This window comes from Pipistrellus kuhlii, unplaced genomic scaffold (assembly GCF_014108245.1).
Source record: "Pipistrellus kuhlii isolate mPipKuh1 unplaced genomic scaffold, mPipKuh1.p scaffold_m20_p_17, whole genome shotgun sequence".
Lineage (NCBI taxonomy): Eukaryota > Metazoa > Chordata > Mammalia > Chiroptera > Vespertilionidae > Pipistrellus > Pipistrellus kuhlii.
Window position 1 is genome coordinate 5,485,018 of NW_023425482.1, and position 21,127 is coordinate 5,506,144.

The 21,127-nt window shown below is 53.5% G+C and overlaps 1 protein-coding gene across 4 annotated transcripts in view; it reads left to right on the forward strand.

Annotated features, from left to right (window-relative positions):
- The first annotated feature begins 1,347 nt into the window (after positions 1–1,347).
- Positions 1,348–21,127, forward strand: part of SLC7A5 (solute carrier family 7 member 5) — a 39,267-nt gene continuing 19,487 nt past the window's right edge. Inside the window, exons 1-2 of one of the 4 annotated variants that reach the window (XM_045582620.1) lie at positions 1,348–1,982; positions 17,675–17,800. In XM_045582620.1, the coding sequence (XP_045438576.1) occupies positions 1,424–1,982; positions 17,675–17,800 (685 nt within the window). In that variant the 5' untranslated portion in view covers positions 1,348–1,423. The remainder of the gene's footprint in view (positions 1,983–17,674; positions 17,801–21,127) is intronic. The other 3 variants (XM_036440445.2, XM_036440444.2, XM_045582619.1) reach the window with 3 other exon arrangements.

A 21,127-nucleotide genomic window follows, 5' to 3' on the forward strand; every position in this document is an offset into this window, starting at 1 on the left:
CGGGCTCTATCAGGGTGCAGAAAGGTCCAGAACGACATGCCTTGGCTAAAGTCCCCCAGAAGGGACTCAAGTTCTTTTCCAGTTCACATGTTAATTTGATCAGCAAGTATTTCTTTCTTGCTTCCAGGCCTGGAGTGACCGGTCATCCTGCACTCCCTCTGACTTCTGACCTCGCTCTGGTTACCTGGCAACCCTTCTGATCTAAGATGCCTCTTGTGTTCGTCACCTGCAGTCCACCTTTAAATTCGTTGAACTTCCAACCTAAATTTGGGGGCACAGTTTTCAGGGTGCTTCTTTGGGAATCCCCCATTTTGTCTCATTTAACTGAGTGTATGCAAATAACGGGTTTCCCAAAATTTGTGTCATTGCTTTTCAAAATTGTATGCCCTGCACACTGTCCTTTGGCAAAGAGATTCCTGTCGGGATAAAATGGGAATGCCTCCTGCTCCCTCAGCCCAGTGATTATCCCAGACCTCCCAGCTGGACCATGAGCTTCTCCCAGGAGGGGCCATTCAATGCTCTTCATGCCTCCCAGGTGGCCGGATGAGCAGACTGGGGGGGTGACGGGTGGGTTCCATGACGCTTAGCCCATCAGGGATGGAAACCCGCACCCCACCGGGCCTGGACGGACTTTCTCTAGGGAACAGGCAGGCCTCCTCTGAGTCCCAGTGTCCCCTAAATCCCACCCTTTCTTTCTTCTTCTTTTTTTTTAAATATATATTTTATTGATTCTTTACAGAGAGGAAGAGAGAAGGATAGAGAGTTAGAAACATTGATGAGAGAGGAACGTCGACCAGCTGCCTCTTGCACACTCCCTACCGGGGATGTGCCCGAAACCATGTACATGCCCTTAACTGGAACAGAACCTGGGACCTTTCAGTCCGCAGACCAACGCTCTATCCACTGAGCCAAACCGGTACCGGCCTAAATCCCACCTTTTCTGCATTTTGGTCTCAGGCCCGCTGGACTACACCGCCCGCTTCCAGCCTGGGGCAAGGGTGGGCGGCCCAACCGCCGAGGGGCTTTCGGGCCCACGTGGGCGGTGGGGTCCAAGCCCAAACTTGGCGGGAACTGCAGCGGAGGGCGAGGGGCGGGGCGGGGCGGGGCGGGGCGGGGCGCCCCTCCCTCCGGACCACGTGGGCCGGACTGCTCCCCAGGCCGGGCGGGAAGGGGCCGGCTGATTGCACCTGCGCGCCCTGGAAGGCGGGGCCTGTGCGGAGGGGGTAGTGCCGAGTCCGCTGGTAGTAGAGGCTCTAGAGGTTGGGCGGGGCCAAGGCGGCGGCGGGGCGGGGCGGCGGCGGGCGGGGCGGGACGGCGGCGGGCGGGGCGGGGCGGGCCTGGCTTAGAAAAGCCGGTGAGGGCCGCTCTCCAGTCCGCGGCGCGTGCTCCTGTCTGCCTGACCGACCTCCGGCGAGGCGGCGGCATGGCGGGCACGGGCCCCAAGCGGCGCTCGTCGTCCGCCCGCGCGGCGGCCGAGGAAGAGGAGCTGCAGGCTCGGGAGCGGATGCTGGCGGCGAAGCGCGCGGAGGGCGCGGGGGGCGCGGGGGGCGCGGGAGCGGCGGGGGGCGAGGGGGTGACACTGCAGCGCAACATCACGCTGCTTAACGGCGTGGCCATCATCGTGGGCACCATCATCGGCTCGGGCATCTTCGTGACGCCCACCGGCGTGCTCAAGGAGGCGGGCTCGCCGGGGCTGGCGCTGGTGATCTGGGCCGTGTGCGGCGTCTTCTCCATCGTGGGGGCGCTCTGCTACGCCGAGCTGGGGACCACCATCTCCAAGTCGGGCGGGGACTACGCCTACATGCTGGAGGTGTACGGCTCGCTGCCCGCCTTCCTCAAGCTCTGGATCGAGCTGCTCATCATCCGGCCCTCCTCGCAGTACATCGTGGCGCTGGTCTTCGCCACCTACCTTCTCAAGCCGCTCTTCCCCACCTGCCCGGTGCCCGACGAGGCCGCCAAGCTCGTGGCCTGCCTCTGCGTGCGTGAGTACCACCGCGGGACCCTCCGTGGGAGCTGGGCTGTGTCTGGGATGGGGGGGACCCCGGACCTTCCCTCCTCCCCGAGCCCCCGGCCATCTTCAAAACCCGGGCCATTCCGAATCCCCAGGCCATCTCTGGTTCTAGGCCAAGGTCTGGAACCCACGTGTGTCCCATTCATTCGTTTACACCTCATCTTGGTAATTCCGCAGTGACAGACCGCATGGTTCCTGTACCCTGCCTCCTGTGGGCGGTCCTCAGATCCGGTAGAGCTGAGCAATACATCCCCTTTCTCTGGGGAAGCACCCACGTGGAGTGAGAGAGAATTTCCTGTTTGCTGAAAATTAGAGCTCCCCCAGTGCTGTTCATAGACAAATTGTGATTTAAAAAAAATTTCACTCATCTCTCCTTTCCAGACCAGCTTATTAGGAATCAGCAGAGGCTGACTCAAACCAAAACAAAAAAAAAAACCCATAGTGATAAAATTCTGTGTGGGCAGCAGTGTCGAATCCCCTGAAGATTACCTTAAGTAGTAAGGAAAGGGTGCTGGACTGAAAATTAAATTTGGGTGTGGCGACTCCACGTAGTGCTGACAGTCCACGGCCATAGTCCTAAGTTGGTGGGCACTGTGCTAGTGCATTGGTAGACGTGGTCCTAGTATGTTGGTGGGCACGCTGTTGGTATATTGGTGAGCGTGGTCCAGGAGTGTTGGTTTTAAATTTGTTATACAAAATTTACCGGGAGGCCAGAGACCAAAGAAAGGCTGACAGCATCCTTACACTGAGAGCTTACTTAGGAGGCACATCTTGGGCGTTGGCAAGACGACATAGCTATCATCTCTGCCATGTGGCAGGTGCTAAAGAATTACACAGGACAGGGCATGGTGGAAAGGGGTCCTGGGGTATGACCTGCCCCAGATAAGGGGAAAGCACCTTATTATATACGTACCAGGGCAGAGCAAGGGCCGGTTCCAGGAACCAGCACATTTTGAAGCCTAGGAAAGGGGTCCTAGGGTCTATGAGGGGGTTTATGGGAAGTAATCTCTGTTCTCCCCAGATCTGGCTGGAACTAGCACGAAGGTCCGGCATTAGCCAGGCCACGGCCCCCTTCACAGAACAATCTCTCTTCCGCACTATAGTGTTAGTACAGTGTTTCCCCGAAAATAAGACATCCTCCGAAAATAAGATCTACTTACAGGTTTCCTTCTGAGTGAAATATAAGGCATCCCCCGAAAATAAGGCCCCCCCCCCCCCCAGGCTAAACATGAGATATTTGTTCCACTGATTCTGAAAGAAATGGAGTCACAAGAAATTCACCAGGAAACTCAGGAATTGGATTGTTATGATGATGTTCCAGAAGATGATGACTTGATTGTCATTGAATAAATGAGTAAATTCTTGATACTGTAGGATTCACAGTTTGTTTGGTTTGTGTTGACAACTACCGTACCGTATACAGGTAATAAATTCCTTTATTTTCATTTAGCAATAAATGTGTACCGTATTCTTCTTCATGGAAAAATAAGACATCCCCTGAAAATAAGACCTAGCGCATCTTTGGGAGCAAAAATTAATATAAGACACTGTCTTATTTTCGGGGGAACTAGGTATGTTGTTGGGCATGGTCCTGGTAGGTTGGACCTAAGAGTAAAACCAGGCTGCTTTGCAAAAACAGTTTTCTTATGGGATTTCCGAAAAAATTAATTTGTACCAAATGTAATATGATTTTTCTTAAAGGCCGTTGGCAGTTTTTCCGCCTACCTATTGGCCAACCTCTAGGGAGGCTTGCAAATGGAAAGTGTCCTGCTTTCAGAGTTGCCACCTTGAGGATTTGCCCAAATCTCAGTCCTGCATATAAGCACAGAGATAGTGGAGTACATTGGCGGTTTCAGGTCCGAGCCGTGAAACTCAGGGCCTGTGCGGTGACTTGAAGTGGCTTCTGCCTGGTGTGTCTGCTGGTCTTACTGGGCTTGTCAGAGCACGTGGACCGAGTTTCCTGCATGTGTTACTGCGCCCGGGGCAGGTATTTTAGACTCTGAGGCAGGCTCCAGAAAGTGGCGTATCCCCAGGCAGAACTCCGCACAGCTCTGTTTGGCTGCTGGGATCATCTGCTTTCCTGAGAACCTGAACAGGCAGGCAGACACCCGGGGTGAGGGACAGTATTTGCCTTTTGGGGGCAGAGGGACTCGCTGACATGAATCTCAGCTTTAAAAACTTTGGTCTAAATCTCAGAATAGTCATAGGAATAGTCTATGTGCCTAGAATAGGAAAGCCTCTGGCTTCTGGTGGACTTCGAGATGAGGGTCTTATGGGATGATCATTGGACTGGATAAGGAAAGGCCCCTCTAAAGGCAAGAGATGCCGAAACCGGTTTGGCTCAATGAATAGGAGTGAGGGCTTTGGGACTGAAGGGTCCTGGGTTTGATTCCGGTCAGGGGCATGTACCTTGGTTGTGGGCATATCCCAGTAGGGGGTGTGCAAGAGGCAGCTAATCGATGACTCTCTCTCATTGATGTTTCTAACTCTGTATCTCTCTCCCTTCCTCTCTGTACAAAATCAATAAAATATATATATTTTTTTAAATTAAAAAAAAAATAAAGGCAAGAGAAGCCCTAGCCGGTTTGGCTCAGTGGAGAGTGTCAGCCTACAGACTGAAGGGTCCTGGGTTTGATTCCCATCAAGGGTTCATGCTCGAGTTATGGGCTTGGTCCCCAGCAGGAGGCATACAGGAGGCAGCCGATCAATATCAATGATCCTCTCTCATCGTTGATGTTTCTATCTCTCTCCCAGCCTCCCTTCCTCTCTGAAATCAATAAAAAAAATATATTGAAGGCAAGATGCCATAAAACCCATTAGGAGAAATTTATTTGCACAATTTTCATTGCTCAATACGATATAATGTTTGGACCCAGTATGTATGTATTAAAATAGATAGTATCTTTAAAGGGCCCTCTCTCTAGTCTTTAAAAATGGACCCCTTACTTTCTTATTTCTTCAACTTTTGGGTTTACTTAGGTAGGTTCTCAGATTCTAGTGGGCTGCAGTGGATACTATCACTTCCGTTCCAGCATTGCTGGCCTAGTGGAGCCAGCCTTCCCGAAGGAGTGAGGGCGACCTTTCCATGCATTGATCGGCTTTCGTAGCTCTTTTTCTTTGAACCTCCTGTATGAATCAATATGATTCACATGAATACACGTGCATGAATGTGTGTGTGTGTGTGTGTGTGGCTTTTTCTTTTTTTTAATATATATTTTATTGATTTTTTTTTTTTACAGAGAGGAAAGGAGAGGGATAGAGAGTTAGAAACATAAATGAGAGAGAAACATTGATTCAGCTGCCTCCTGCTTACTCCCCAATGGGGATGTGCCCGCAACCAAGGTACATGCCCTTAACTGGAATCAAACCTGGGACCCTCTAGTCCGCAGGCCGATGCTCTATCCACCGAGCCAAACCGGTTAGGGCATGTGTAGCTTTTTCTGATGGAAAGAGGATTTTCAGTGACACAGGGATGTCCTTCCTGCAAGAGTAAGCGCCGGGATAGGAACATGGGCTTGTTCAAGACTGACGGAACTCGGCCTGCTGGACTGGCCTGGCTGTTCTCACCCTGGATAGTCAAACCTAGGTTCTGGAACATCTCTGATCTGGAACAATTCAAAAACATCTCTGATTCTGTCATGGAAAAAAATGTCTCTCTTAGAAAAAGGCTTCAGTCCTCAACCTGATGACCCTTTCATGCTGAGACATCAGCATAACAAAAAGTGTCTCTTGGCCACAAACAAAGGAGAGAGGGTGAGTCAGTTTACCACAGTGCTGTGAATATTTTCTCCTTTTTTTGTTGCTGCTGGTAAATGGATGTTTAGCACAATTTTAAAACATAAAGAGGCCATCAAGGGCGCTGATGTTGCTAAGGGTGTGAAAGTGCTCATAAAGCACGGATCACAGGAATTGAAGAAGTATAAAAACTTGTTGGTTTGGATAAAGGAAAAGCAGTTAGCCAGTGATGACAGCATTTCGGAGGCAGTGATAGTGAAAAGCCAAAATGCTGTAACCCTGGGATGAATGCTGGAAGTCATTATTAATAGTTTAAGGCTAGAAGGGGGTGGCTCCATACATTTAAGAAGTGTCTGTTTATAAGTTAAACAGCACATTAGACATGCACTGTATACAAGAGAGGTGAAAACAGGGAATCATGGGTCTGGAATGAATTCATTCCATGTACATTATTTCTAATGGGAAGAAATGATTTGGCTTTCAAACAGCCACCTGGACCAAATGAAGTTCGAGAAGCGAGGTTCCACTGTTCAGTGAAAGGTTATGGTTGTACAAGAAGGGGGATTCTGAGAAGGCAGTGAAAGTTCCCACAGAAAGGCCACAGGGTTCCTCCCAAGTGCTCTTTATCGCACAAAAACTGGGTTCCAGCTCTTTCTCGGTGACCATGTGGAGTGATATAAGACTGGGTTTGCATGGTTATTTATTGGTTAACGAAAACGTGTTGGTGTCGCTGCAATCAGATGAGTCTGGGTTCTGTGTGTGTGACGGAGTCACCCAGGTTGGAGTTGAGTAAGTTCTTGCCAGCTGGGTTTGCTTGGGCAGTTTATCTTCCCTTCCTGGGTCACTTTTTTTTTTTTTTTTTAAATATATTTTATTAATTTTTTACAGAGAGGAAGAGAGAGGGACAGAGAGTTAGAAACATTGATGAGAGAGAATCATCGATCAGCTGCCTCTTGTACACACCCCATCGAGGATGTGCCCGCAACCAAGGTACACATATCCTTGACCGGAATCAAACCTGAGACCCTTGAGTCTGCAGACCGACGCTTGATCCACTGAGCCAAACCGGTTTCGGCATGGGTCACTTTTTTTGTAAAATGTCTGGAGTGGCCCGGCTGGGCCTCTGAGGGCCGCCCAAGGACAAGGCCAGGGTCTTGTATGTGAGAGCAGCTGTGGCTCAGAGACAGCGGTGGCCTCCGTGGTCCTTTATCTCAAGGGAGGCGCTCTCAGAAGAAGGGATCTGAACAGGTCCTCTTCTCCATAAGCTGAGTTATGAAAAGGGCTTAGACGTCAGGGAAGTGGCCGCAGCAGACTGCTGATTGCCCACGGTCCTCTCCCTCTCCCAGTTGGGTAGGGTAGGACCATGCCTGCTGGCGCCTTGCTGGTTACTTTCGGCATTTAGGTTGGCCTACTGGTGGCTGAGAATGGGACCCTGGGCTACTGGGTCCTGTTCCTGCATGGTGGTCCCTCTTGAGGGCTGAAGAGCACTTTCTGCCTTCTCATGGAGACAGACAGTTGGCCAGGGCTCCCCCAGACTGAGTTAGGCCCCCACCATGACCCTGACTTGGGGCAGATACACATATGCAGGGTGGGGCACGCTCAGCTATTGGTCCTCTGGGGACCCCTGGCCTGCAATATTTTTCACCTGGTGTCAGGTAAAGAGCCCGTGCTGTGCTTGTGGACAGACCTGGGTTCTGTTTTGAGGAATTCACTGGGAATTCCAAGCCTCAGTTTATTTATTTATTTTTTTTTAATATATTTTATTGATTTTGTACAGAGAGGAAGGGAGAGATAGAGAGTCAGAAACATCGATGAGAGAGAGTCATTAATCAGCTGCCTCTTGCACACCCCCTACTGGGGATATGCCCGCAACCAAGGTACATGCCCTTGACCAGAATCGAACCCAGGACCCTTCAGTCCCCAAGCCGACGCTCTATCCATTGAGCCAAACCGGTCTCGGCCCAAGCCTCAATTTACACATAAGTGAACTAGGGATCTGTCACAGCTCTGCCTGAGTGTTGTTTTTTGTGTTTGTTTGTTTGTTTGTTTGTTTTTAAAATATATTTTATTGATTTTTTACAGAGAGGAAGGGAGAGAGATAGAGAGCCAGAAACGTTGATGAGAGAGAAACATCGACCAGCTGCCTCCTGCACACCCCCCACCAGGGATGTGCCCGCAACCAATGTACATGCCCCTGACTGGAATCGAACCTGGGACCTTTCAGTCCGCAGGCCGACGCTCTATCCACTGAGCCAAACCGGTCCCGGCTGCCTGGGTGTTTTTTGTTTTTGTTTTTGTTTTTTTAATATATTTTATTGATTTTTCACAGAGAGGAAGAGAGAGGGATAGAGAGTTAGAAACATCGATGAGAAAGAATCATCGATCAGCTGCCTCTTGCACACCCCCTACCGGGGATATGCCCGCAACCAAGGTACATGCCTTTGACCGGAATCGAACCCGGGACCCTTCAGTCCACAGGCCGACGCTCTATCCACTAAGCCAAACCAGTCCCGGCTGCCTGGGTGTTTTTTGAGGACTCTAGGCCATGGTGTATTTAACGATGGCACATGGGGACCCGGTCACACTGTGGCTGTGACTTACTCTCCACACTGCCCTCTGTCACCTATAACATCTTCCGCTGCCCTGGCACTTGCTCTTTTCTGGTTTAGGGAAAAGAAGGAAGAGAGAGGATGGCCCGGCCGGTGTGGCTCAGCAGTTGAGGTTGTAACCAGGAGGTTACAGGTTCAATTCCTGGTCAGGCACATGTCAAGATTTCAGGCTCAAATCCCTGTAGGGAGCATGCAAGAGGCAGCCAAACAATGACTCTCATCATTGATGTTTTTATCTCTCCCTCTCCCTTCCTCTGAAATCAGTGAAAATATATTTTAAAAGAAGAAGAAGAGAAGAGAGAGGGTGGAGAGGAGGAAAAAGCCTGGGGCTTGGTGGTAGTGCTGGTGGTGGTAGTAAATGGTAAGCTGCTGTCAGCTCCTCCAGGTAGGGGTGAAGGGCATAGATGAGGTGTAGGTTTGGTGCAGGTAAGTTGGTCAGTTGGGGTGATGACCAGAGTGGGGAGGGGAGACCATAACAGCACCTTCCATCCCCCAGTTTTCTAACCGCCTGGCTCGTTTCCATCAGTGCCTGCCTGACAGTGACCCTGCCTCTGGGGGTGTGGGAACCCCTACAGTGTGTCCAACACTGTGTCCCCAGGACTCCAGCCAGGCCTGTCACAGTGAGGCCTGGTTCAGCGTGACTGGCCGCCTGCCAGCTGCCAGGGTTAAGCTCCTTGATGTGTGAAGCAAAGGCTTCTGGGTGTTTCGAATGAGCTGGTGATCCCTAGAATCACAAGCTGTGAGCTCAGTGCAGACGACAGCCCAGAAATTAGTCCTGAAATCTGACTAGCCCTCCAGACATGAAAGTCTGGAGCAGGTCTGGCTGAGTCAGGACCCGGGCCAAATTCTGTGTGGTCCTTCACTGAAGCATTTGAACCCAGGGAGGTGGGAGCAGCCGGCGAATATGTCTAACCCTTTTCCCTGGGTCACAGCCCCCTTTGATAATTCCATGGAATATGCAGGCTCTGCCCAGAAATGGGTACCAGGCATGTTCACTATAAACTGTGGTCCTAGGGTGTTCAGGTCCCCTAAAGCCCTGCTTGGAAGCCACCCCTGCCCCTGAGAGGGGCCCTCCTGATCAGGGCAGAAACAGGTCCTACATTTTCTAGCTGGTGCACTTGGATTCCCCTATTCCCATATGCTCTGCGCCTCAGCCTATGAAATCAGTGTTGTCGTTCCCATTTTTATGGCTGGGGAAACTGAGGCAGAGGTGGGCTGGGAGTGCTGAGAACTGCCTTTTGTCATCAGTGTGTGGGGCACGTGACCGAGTCTATGCCGGTGAGGACGCAGGCGCCGGGGTCAGGAATGCTGTAAATCCCCCATCCAGGCATCAGGTTGGCTGGAGCGAGGACATGTGGACCTGAGGTTCCTGGGTTCCTGAGAAGTGCTTTCTCCTCTGTCTGTGGGGGCACCACACACCTTTTTTTTAAAAATATATTTTATTGATTTTTTTACAGAGAGGAGGAGAGAAGGATAGAGAGCTAGAAACGCCGACGAGAGAGAAACATCGACCAGCTGCCTCTTTCACACCCCCTACTGGGGATGTGCCTGCAACCCATGTACATGCCCTTGACCGGAATCGAACCTGGGACCTTTCAGTCCGCAGACCGACGCTCTACCACTGAGCCAAACTGGTTTCGGCGCACCACACATCTTATATGTTTTTCATCTTTCTATCAAAATCACCTTGCAAATGAGCTTCTAGGGCAGTGTGAACCAGTAGCCACCCTGTGTCTTCCAGCTGCCCGACCACCATAAGTCCTGTCCTGGGGCCACAGATTGGCCTCCAGTTCCTGTCCCCTCCTTCCATGACTCACAGCTGGTGCTGGGCACTATTGGGTGGGGCATGTGATTCTACACCCCAGTTGGTATCACCTCCCAGGCTCTTGTCTGGATTATGGCCAAGGGAGTTGCCCAGAATGCACCTGTTCCTACCCGCACTTTGCTTTATTCCCAACAACAGGACTGCCAGCAGCTTTTTGGCTCTGATGGTCGGGGTGCCATCTACGTTATGGCAAGAGGACCCCACCCAGCTCTGTCCTCGATCAAGTAGGATGCTAATTCCTACTCTGGCTATCCCATGCAGGACATTTCTGTAGGTCAAGCCACCACTCCCCCCAGTGGATTTCGCCCACTATGTGAAGAATTAGCACTGACTTCCCATTCGGACTCTGGGACCATGATACACGCAACTTGATCTGTGCTCTGAGTCACTCTGACCTTGGTTGCTAGCTGACATCTGTCGCTGCTGAGACCTGATCATCTGTAAGTCCCTCAGCGTAGCCAATAACGAACTGAGGCCACTCCTCAGCAGACAGGAGTCCCATGGCCCCCTGTGACCCTATGGCCAGCCCAGCCCTTTGTCCCCTCCATGTGATTTGCCCAAGACCAGCACAGGATCCAGCCCTCAGCACTCACATGGATGTGGGACTGTCTTCATCTGGTTCCCTGTTGGGGGACCCTGTCAGCCTGATCAGCTGGAAGCCAGGGCCTCTGCAGAAGGCCTGAGTGGGGTCCTGGCTTTGTCCTCCAGGTAAATGGTAGCACTGTGAGTGAACTGCAGCGGTAGAGGGAGGGGCTTCTCTTCAGTGAGCCTGACCCAGAACATGAGGGAGGGGGCTCTCCACCTTCACTGTTATCCAGGATGGCAGGGCTCAGGAAGTCCCACACTGTCAGATCCATATGAAGACCCTGTACTGGGGTGTTGAGCCAGAGTCTATAGAGCAGAATAGGGACTGGGTCCTGTCCTGGAGAGGACTTGCCCAGTAGGAGGGAGACACTGAAAGCACATGTTCTATAGCTCATTCAGGCCCTATACCTAAAAGGGCGTGCAGTGGGTGGGGGCTGGCCTTCAGCCCAAGGTGCTTGGAGCAGGCACTCACGAGACCTTCTCTCTGCAAGCCCCACATGAACCCTCGGCCCAGAGAGCAGCTGACACCTGTCCAAGGCTCTGCTCCCTAACAACAGCCTGTTGAGACCTGTGGGACAGAGTGCCCCACCTACCCATCCTTTCCCATTTGAGGGTGCCCAGAAGATGTGCATCTCAGGCATGCTGCACCTTAGAATCACCCGATTAGGACTGATGCCCAGTCCCTCTGAGACCTGGCAGTGAAGCATAGTACAACTCGGGGAGCTGTGCTGGAGCCTGTCAGAGGCAGCCAGGGTTGAAGATCCTGGGTGAGTGGCACAGCCCAGGAGTGGGACTTAGGAGACCTGGGCATACGCACCCTGCTCTGTGACTGCTGTGTGACTTTCAGCATGTTGAACAGCCTCTCTGAGCTCTCTACCCCAACTACCAAATGGGGGTTGAATACTGCACATGCCCTCTCACCCCTCAAGTACAGCGCCTGCAGAAGGTTTTCCCTCCTTTTTCTTTATTAAGCACAACTGCTGGGGAAACCATTTGGGGAGGGTGGGGTTTCACCCACAGATGTATGCATGTATCTTTGCATTTAGCCAGTGATGGAGACTTCTAACCACTGAGACCCCTGCACATACAGCTCTGGCTATTCTCAGCAGATCTTTGCACTCAGCCATGACTAGTCAAATTAACACTAATTCTTGATGGGATGCCAGACATCGAGTTTGCATAGCTTACCCACAAAGCTGGCGGCAGGATTAGGATGAGGAACCAGGCTCAGATAAGTAACCTGCCCAGGGCCACACAGCATGGTCGGAACTCTCTCAGATTTTAGAGCCAGGGGGTAGGTCCGTCCTAGCTGTTCTTAGGTGTAGGGGGCCCTTTGGGAACCTCCCTGTTTCCAAAGAGAAGTGGCTATTTGTGGGGTTTCCTGCTTAGCCCAGGACCCAGGGTGTCGGCAGATTCTAGAGGTGACTAATCTGCCTTTCTGGGGTGTTTTGGAATGAATGTGTCATTTCCAGATGCTCGCTGATACCTCCACCCTGGGCTGGGTGAACTCTGTGTGGTTGGGCATAACCCAGCCCTAGTCAAAAATGAAAAAAAACAAAACAAAAAAACACGTCTTCTTGGGCTGGTCACAGGCAATTTGAAAGTATGATGCTGGCCTATTAGTAATATATTTTGGCAGAAATTAGTGAATGGAGTCGTGGAGGGACTTGAGGACCAGTGTGCCCACTGAGACTCCAGGTTTCATGTCCTGCCTCTCCTTAAGCTTGGCAGCTTCTTGAATCTGAGCACTTCCCTTTGCTCCTAGGGAATGGTTTCATTTCCCCTCAGTGGCTAGACGTAGGGATGAGGTCTGGAGCCACCATCAACCTGAGCTGCTCAGCATTCTAGTGCATCCTGGGAGGAGGCACTTGGTATGGGTTGTCAGTTGTTTCCTTGGGGCCCAGTAAAGGTGACGGGAAGTTACCCCCTGGTTCTCGAACTGGGGTCCCCAGACAAGAGCCTTCGCGGCACTAGGCCAGAATGGCAGATTCTCAGGCCCCCAGGGGACTGATACACCCTTGGAGGGGAGACCCCTGTCTGTCATGAGGAGGGATGAGAGCGTTAAGGCAAGAAATGAAGAAATGCCAGGAGAGGGAGGACGGGCTACCTGTGGGCAGGGGAAGGAACCCACAGAGGGACTGGACACCCCTTTAGTGGTCAGCCCTGTTGGTGGCAGCTCTCCTAATCACCTGGGTCACTCTATCTCCTGTGCGACCACTGTCTGTCGTCCTGGGAGCCAGCCCACCTCTGGCCAGGGCTCAGGGTCCAGATGCCAGTGAGTGCTGAGATGTCCGACAGGTGTTTGGGGGTCTGGCTGTAAGTCAGCAGGCTGGCTGTCTGCCCGAGCTCAGGTCTCAGACCAGCCTCAGTCACAGTGGTCAGCGGGCACTGCTCTCTGGCCTGGTGCCAGCTGCTGCCCGGGGTAAGCCCAGGAAGCCATGTTAGACCAGCTTCCTGGAACTGGCACAGCCTGCTAGCCGCTTCCTTTTTATCTCAAGGCCCGTGGCAGAGCTCTGGGTCAAATGATACTCGTTGGCCTGGCAACTCGGCCCCTCCCGGGCAGTTTCTGACAGCCAGACCCCACCTGAGAGAGGCAGCACTGCTCATAGGTCTCAGACTGCCTTCGCCCCAAGAATTGGCCCTTTTTATCAAGGACCCTAAAAACTTGTGTAGAAACACCACCCAGGTGGGGAAGCAGAGAGAGTGGAGTATCTCAAGTCAGACTGGTGGGTGGGGACCCCCAGAACACATCCTGCTCAGGTCAGGGAGAGTCCCAGAGGCTTTACCCAACAGGGTCCCGAGAAATAACAGGCAGAAGGGAGGAGCCATGTGCGCCATCGAGTTTGTGCTCAGCCAGTGTCCTAGGCTCTTGTGGTCCTTGGAGGATGTGCTGCCTGCCCTGCGGTCTGCGGGTGACTGATCAGAACCGAGCCACCCAAACAGGCCAGCATGGAGTTGGACCTCACCGCTGAGGCCAGTGGGGGAGAGCAGGAGGCCCAGCCGAGGGGTCTTTCTTCACTGGGCAGCACTTCAGCCTTTGCGGCATCCCCGACATGAGGACGGGGTAGAAGCGGAGCCACCACAGGAGGAGGTGGGCAGGAGCCTCTCGGCAGAGGGATGGTGACTTTGCAGCCCAGCGCTGGGATTCCGGCCCCTTTGCTGAGGTGGAGCTGGATGCCCCTGTGGCCCGCTAGGAGGGTCATGTTACAGCCGGACAGGAAGGGGCAAACCAGAGGAGGGCTGTGGAGTGAGCCAGCAAGGGGCCTGGGCTTTATCTCCTCTGTTCCAGCTGTCACGAGCCAGCCATGCTTATCTGGGGGTGCCGGCTCAGAGAGCCCTGGAGAGGGCTGGCTTCTAGCCAGAGTGCCCTCCTGGTAACCACCCACTTTTATCAGAGGTTGGCGCCTGTGCCTTGGGGTATCCCATTCTCTCCCTGACTGCAGCACAAGCACTTTCTCCTAATCCCCCTTCCTGGAGGGGCTGCAAGTTAGTATCCGTGGTAACAATAGTAACTCCGCACACCCACAACCTTCCAATGTGCCCGTGAGATGACCCCCCCCCCCTCCGTGAGCCCCCATCCTGCAGGGGTGGAAACTGAGGCTCAGAGGAGGCAGGCATCTTGTCCAGGTGGTGGGGTTGAAAGCAGGGAAGCTGGGCTGCAATCCAGCCCTCAGCCCCTCCCTTTTAACTTTTGTTAAACACACTGCGTCCTGGTGGGTTCGCCTATTTACCTAAGATAATGTTTCATGTAGGACATTTTAAAAGGGAACACTTTGAGAACAATAAAGTACTTGTTTACTCATCAGCCAAAGTCAATGAAAAGTAAGATTTCATCATGTGTTTTGGTTCTTTTTACAAAGAAACAATTATTTATAAAGTTTCCTTTGTTCCACGATCCGGGCCCCGTCCCCTCCTAGACTCTGGCCGCCTGCTCACTGCCTGTCCACAGTCTGGCCATTTTCAATGTCCTGGGCTGGTACTGCGTTGGCGGGGAGGGCCTCAGTGCAAAGGGGCTCTGATGCCTGCTGTGCAGGGCTCGGCACATTCTGGCCGGGAACAGCTGGGTTGGATCTTGGAATGGGCTGGTGTGTGCCCTTTGGTACCAATGGAGGGTCTTCTGGGTGTCAGAGGAGGGGCCTCTGTCCCACCCTAGTGACAGCTAAGACCCCCTCAGTATCAGTGACCCACAGTAGAACAGCCCACGGGCTGGGGGCTCAGGGGTAGCATCAGAGCCCTCATCAGTGAAATGCAGAGCTGCCCCTGCTCACCGAGTGGAGAGAGCCCAAGTGGGGTGAGCTGAGCTGAGCAGAGGCGACCGCCTGAGCTGGCTGACTGGTTCGTGGGCCCAGGTCCAAGTGCCGGCCGCGAAGAGAGGACCGGCCTGTCTGAGCGCTGGTGGCCGGGAAGTGCCACCTCAGGATGCAGAGAGCTTAGCCACACCTTCGCGTCTGTCTGCCCTGCTTCCCTCTGGCGGGCGTGAATGGAGGAGTGATGCAATCGGCCAGCCTCTTGCTGCAGCCGGACACAAGGGCTGTGGGAGGGGAAGCCTGAGGCACTTAATTCAGGATTGACTCTCACATAAGGAAATGGCAAGCTCTCTCTGGAAAGCCTTGGGGCCCCGGGGCAAGAAGGAACAGATTAGAGCCTGGGTTTGCCTTCCATCCCGGATCCCAGCCACTTGGCAGATGGGACCAGTGAGAACTAGACTGGAAGCCCAGAAAAAGGGAATTACCCTCCTCTCCCCACCCACACTGTCAGTCCTGTGGGGATGTCAGAGGGCCCCAGAGACCTGGGTCTCCCCATCCCACCTTGGGCAGGGGCGTTTCTGTGAGCCTGTTTTCTCTTCTGTGCTTGGAATGGCAGCGCGGACATGCATGCTTAATCCAGGACAGCTCTCCCCTCATGGGTCCTGAGGGCCAGGACTGCGTACGTGTCTACCCGGAGCCACATAATGAAGGCCATGGGTGCTGTCTGCCTCACGTACCCCTCCACCCTCTCCTCTGAGCCTTTCAGCTGCTGCTGCCAGAGGCGTCTGCAGCACTATGTCACAGGCACTTCTGTCACGAGCCCCACGTTGTCATGGCCTTATTTAAACTCCCACCACCCCAAGGCAGCTCATCTTACTAGGAGCCAGGGGGCTCCACCAGGGTCCCCACCAGTAAGGGCCACACCAGGTCCTGGTGTCACAACTCTCAGCTGTCATACCTGGTACCGGGGTGCTTCTGAGTATTTCAGATTAGGAATAGCAGCCTAAAGCAAATACTTTCAAAGCATTTTCAGCCTGAACATAACACACAGTCTGTCAGCCATTGCATCAGCCAGGGTTTAGAGCAGGGAAAGAAAACGAGGGGGAGGGGTTGCTGTTAAGATCAGTTACTTTCCAAGAGAAAAGGCAGGCCGGGCGGTGAGGCATTAATCCCATCCAGAGCACACTGGGAAGATTGCCCATTTTCCTGCTACCTGGACCGATGGGTCGCATCCCGTTAATTAGAGTGGATTTACCTCTTTGGAGGCTAATCCGCAAGTAGTAAACCACCTGTAATTACTCTGGCTGGGGAAAGATGCCACCTGGGGTCCCCCGCCCCAGTTAGCTCTGTCTGGAGAAGAGAAAGGATGAGCAAAAGGCCTTTCCAGCCTGTCTTACCTCACCGAAGCCTTCTGAGGAAGTGACGGGTACGCGGGGGAAAAGGGAGAGAGGCCCTTCCCATAGGCCCTGGCCACGCTGGTTAATGTTTAATGACCAGCCCTCCGAGAAAAAGAGGCCCTCATCTGTGCCCCTGACAGTCCCTAGTGTAAACGCTCCCTGGCCGGCTGGTTTCTAGCACTTGTGCGCGGGGAGCTGGGATGAGAGCATGACACCTCACCTGAGCCTGTGGCTCCTCGACAGCATCGAGACCGAAGAGCATAGACGAGTTAGAAATGGAAAGGGATCACAGTCTTGAGTGTTCATTGCCTTTTAGAATAATTTTGATTCATTGTAAGTTTACGGAGTGGCTGTGAGCACAGCCACAGCTCTCAGGATCCCTGAACACTTGAGTGGCGGCTCCTGAGCTTGTGTATCATCGCAGCCTCCACCGCTCCCTCGGTGAAGGGCTGGGGTCTCACGGGCGCCCAGACAGCGCCTGCTTCAGGGGCATTTCTTGAGCCTGGCTTAGCTGCCGCCCTGTCTCCTCCAGTCTCTGCCCCCGAGAGGTCGTGGAAGCCACCTGTGACGGGTGCGACTTTCAGTTTCGAGGTACCTGGTACAACCGCAGCAGAGCTGAAGCTCTGTGTGGTTTCCTGTACCAGCGAGGCTGCGCGCTGACCCGGGGCTGTGGCGGCACCTTTAACCCCCATGGCAGGAGTCAGAACTGCCCTCATGGTCCGCCATTTGGCTTGTCATATGGATGTGTGTAATAGGATACCTCACTCACCTGATAACTCGGTGGGATTCTAGAAGATTCTCTGAAAAACAGGGTTTCCCACCTTCAAGAAGTTTAGTAGACTGTGAGTGAGCCTGATAAATTATGCCAAATGTTGAGTGGGTGGAAAAGTGAAGGTATTTCCCCCTCCGAATGGCAGGTTTGCTGTTGACCTGCATTCAAGACAGTGCCCACCTCAAAGGCTTGACTCGTGTGTGTGTGTAGGGGGTGGGGAGAGAGGAGGAGAGGCAGATGCTTTGGTTGTCAGTTCCTTAGGACATTGACATTTATTCGATTTTTAAAAACCCTTTGTGATAGTCCAGGGGCACCTGGGATCACATCTCAAGAGCCTGTGGTTCTCAACTTCTGACCCTGGGCCTGGAGAGCTGTCCAGGCAAACAAGTCCCAGAGGATGAGGCCCCACCGAAGGGTCTGGGTTCCTCCTCCGCCTGCCCGTCTCCAGTGCCGACCATCCGTCAGTGGGCCTCACTCTGCCCTGTCTCCACAGTGCTGCTCACGGCCGTGAACTGCTACAGCGTGAAGGCTGCCACCCGGGTCCAGGATGCCTTCGCTGCTGCCAAACTCCTGGCGCTGGCCTTGATCATTCTGCTGGGCTTCATCCAGATCGGAAAGGGTGAGTGTGGCCTCTGGGCCTTCGCAGCTGTGCCAGGGTGGAGGGGTCCCCCGCCCTGAGTGCCCCCAGTCCCACCAGGTTCTCCGACACATCACCTGCCCTTGATAGAGGGTCCACCGCTCTGAATGCCCCCAGCCCTCGGGTCTGGCACACTAGCATGAAGGGCATCCTTTGAATTGGGCACTGTGAGCTGGGTCACGCCATCCCAGGAGGGGCACTGACATTGAGTTAGAGAGCCTGAACCTCACCCAACAAGTTAAATCTGCCCCAGAGCGGCAGGGAGGAACCGATTCACCCTGTCCCGCTGAACCCCACTCTCCTATGCACAGTCGGGGGCGGGGAGGGGTAGGATAGTGTCATGGGTGCCCAGCACAGTGTGAGTGTGGCAGAGAGGAGCTATTGCTAGTTTTGTCTCTTGAGGTAGACCTTGCACACAGGAAGCTACACGGATTGCAGGCAGCCTGCAGAGAAGCGGTGGCTGCCCCTCAGGGGGGATGTAGAACTGCATGGTCCCCAGTGGGGCGCTCGTGCCCATGGGTGCCCCCGGCATCCACCATGCTGACCTCTCCCCTGTGACCAGCACTTTGGTCTAGCACGTGTGGGCTTCCCATGCCATGGCGTTTGAGGGCATCTCTCTCTATTGGGCCTCATTCCTCAAAAACGTGCGGTGACTTGCTTTTCACTCTATGGACAAGGATGGGGTGGTCCTCCCGTTTCTGGCCGCTATGGAAAACACTGGCAGGTGCATTCCTGTAGGTGTCTTTCGGTGGACAGAATTACTTAACTGGTTTCTCCTGGGGTGGGTAGACAGCAGGCCAGTATGAGCATTGGTTTGGAGTCCACAGATGAGTGATCCACAGGGGCCGGTCCAAGGCAAGTTCTGGGAGCCCCTTCAGAGGGGGTCACCATGAGGACACACACTCAGCAAGGCCCCCACAGCCCTGTGCTAGGGAGGGGCAGATGGGCACCGGGGCCTCGCTCTACGTCTGAGTGCTGTTAGAAAGCTGGGGCCCCAAAGACCAGCCCTGTGACCCTCAGCTCACCCAGGCTTTGCTGAGCTCATGCAGCTGGTTCCGGCAGCAGCTCAGAGCTCTGTCAGCTCAGAGATCCAGCATTGGGGCCACTTCCAAAATCTCATGTAAGCACAGGGGCTGCACACCCCTCTCTCATCGACTCCTATCCAGTGTGAAGCCTTGTGCAGGCAGTGGCTGTCGTCTTGTCATAGCCCATCCTGTCTCACACTTCGGAGCTGGCTAGCTGTGAATTATGTGACCGGAAAACCCTTAAAGCTACCTGTGACACCCAGAAACCCATCCTTGTAGTTCTGGACTTTCCTCCCCCCTACTGGCCACATGGGGCACTGCACTGTACAGGAATCTGGGGTCCAGAGACCATGTGCAAGGGGCATGCTCATGATTCAGGAGAACTGTGTGCACGTGGAGCTGCAGTGGCTGCCACATTGCCTGCCCTCACTGGTCGTCTCTCGGGGTAGAGAGAAGCTCACAGTTCTGGTGTATGCTGACCTTGTCAAGTCGAAGCAAGAATCCTGTCCTGGCAGACCATCTTCTTAATTACATTAATATATGTGAAGCCTTTAGCATGGCACCTGGTACCTAGTAAGAACCAGCTCCCATCGCTACAATCGTTACCACCCTTGCAGGTAAAATTCCACCTGGTTTGCAGTCACTCACTATGGAGGGTAGCCCAGGTCACTGCTGCAGAAGCTGGACCTCTTGGGAGCATGCGTCTGACCAGGAAGTCCTGTGGGTGAGCCCACCAGGCAGGGCTGGGATGAGCCAGAATCTTCTTCTGCTGCTGCTGCTGCTGCTGCTGCTGCTGCTGCTCACAGTGGGAGCGCCCTCCTGGGGCTTCAGGTTCCGGCATCTCCCTAAAGACAAGACATTTCTTACCCTCTATTTTGGGGGTCTCGAGGACCCTGGCCAGGGCTGAGTAGCTCCCCAGCGTCATGGAGGGTGGTTAGGACTGATGGGTGGAAGAAAAATCCATCCTACGTCCAGCTAGGAGATGGGCCATTTGATAGAAGCCTTGCTTGTGTAGGCATTTACGTGGCTGGTATGATTAAATACAGACAGATGAGGAATGTGGGGGGAACCTGACTTTTGTAAAAACAAATTTCAGCAGAGAGAGCAAAGAGCTTTTGTTCAGCCTGAATACATAATGTGTTTATAATTCTGTTGCTGTTGCAAACATCCACCCCGCCACCGCATGCCCGGAGCAGTTCCTTTCTGAACTCAGGATACAGTGCAAGGTCTGCAAAAATTCCTATCTCCTGTTTTTCTTGAAGAGATTTACTTTGTTCCCAGATGAATGCCTTTTCTTTCCAGAAGACACATTGTTGAGAATGTTGACCCTTTCCTCCCACATTTGTCTGACTCTGTTTCCCCCTGGGGCAGTGAGCCCAGATCCCTGCTGTGCTCAGATTGGCTGCTGGCCATCCTGCCCCTGAAGAGTGCGACCTAGGCCCTCTCTTCCTTCACTCCACTCAGCAATAAAGCAGTCTTCCTACTTGGCCTGCCTGCACCCAGGTGGGTCCGGAGCTGCAGAAGGGGCTCGTGTGTGGGGCCCACCCCACTCAGGTTCAAGTCCAGCTGTTTGTTAGTCTCAGGCCTCTGTTGGCCTTGTTTCCTCATTGCCATAAGACCCGTGAGCCGTCCTGCCCTCCTTCTTCACCAGAACCTTCTGAGGCTCTGAGTGTGGCTCGGTGCAGAGACCCAATGAGGATATGGCCCTACCGTTCAAACCTCACTCCGTTCGGGGACATCAGACGCACGAGAACAGGAAAACAGCAGATGGGCTGATGGGGACAAGAGGAGGCTCTCCTGAGACTGTGGCGGGTGAAGGCACAGCATGAACAAGGAGACTGCTCTTCGGGGCCCCGGGGCTGGGATCGTGGGTGTGGGAGGAGCTGGGGCTGCCCCTGTGGCTGGAGGTGGGGCCCCATGGCGCCGTGTAAGTGTGCCTGCGTGTGCCATCTGAAGTGTCTGGATTCACTCCCAGCCTTTTCAGAAGGGGAAACATTTCACAGGGGCTTGGAATGAGGAGGCCACTGAGAGAAGCAGGTGGACAGGGTAGGCAGAGGGCACTTTTCTTTTTCTTTTTTTTCTTTTTTTTTTTTTTAATATATTTTATTGATTTTTACAGAGAAGAAGGGAGAGAGATAGAGAGTTAGAAACATTGATGAGAGTCATCGATCAGCTGCCTCCTGCACACCCCCCACTGGGGATATGCCCGCAACCAAAGTACATGCCCTTGACCGGAATCGAACCCGGGACCTTTCAGTCCCCAAGCCGACGCTCTATCCATTGA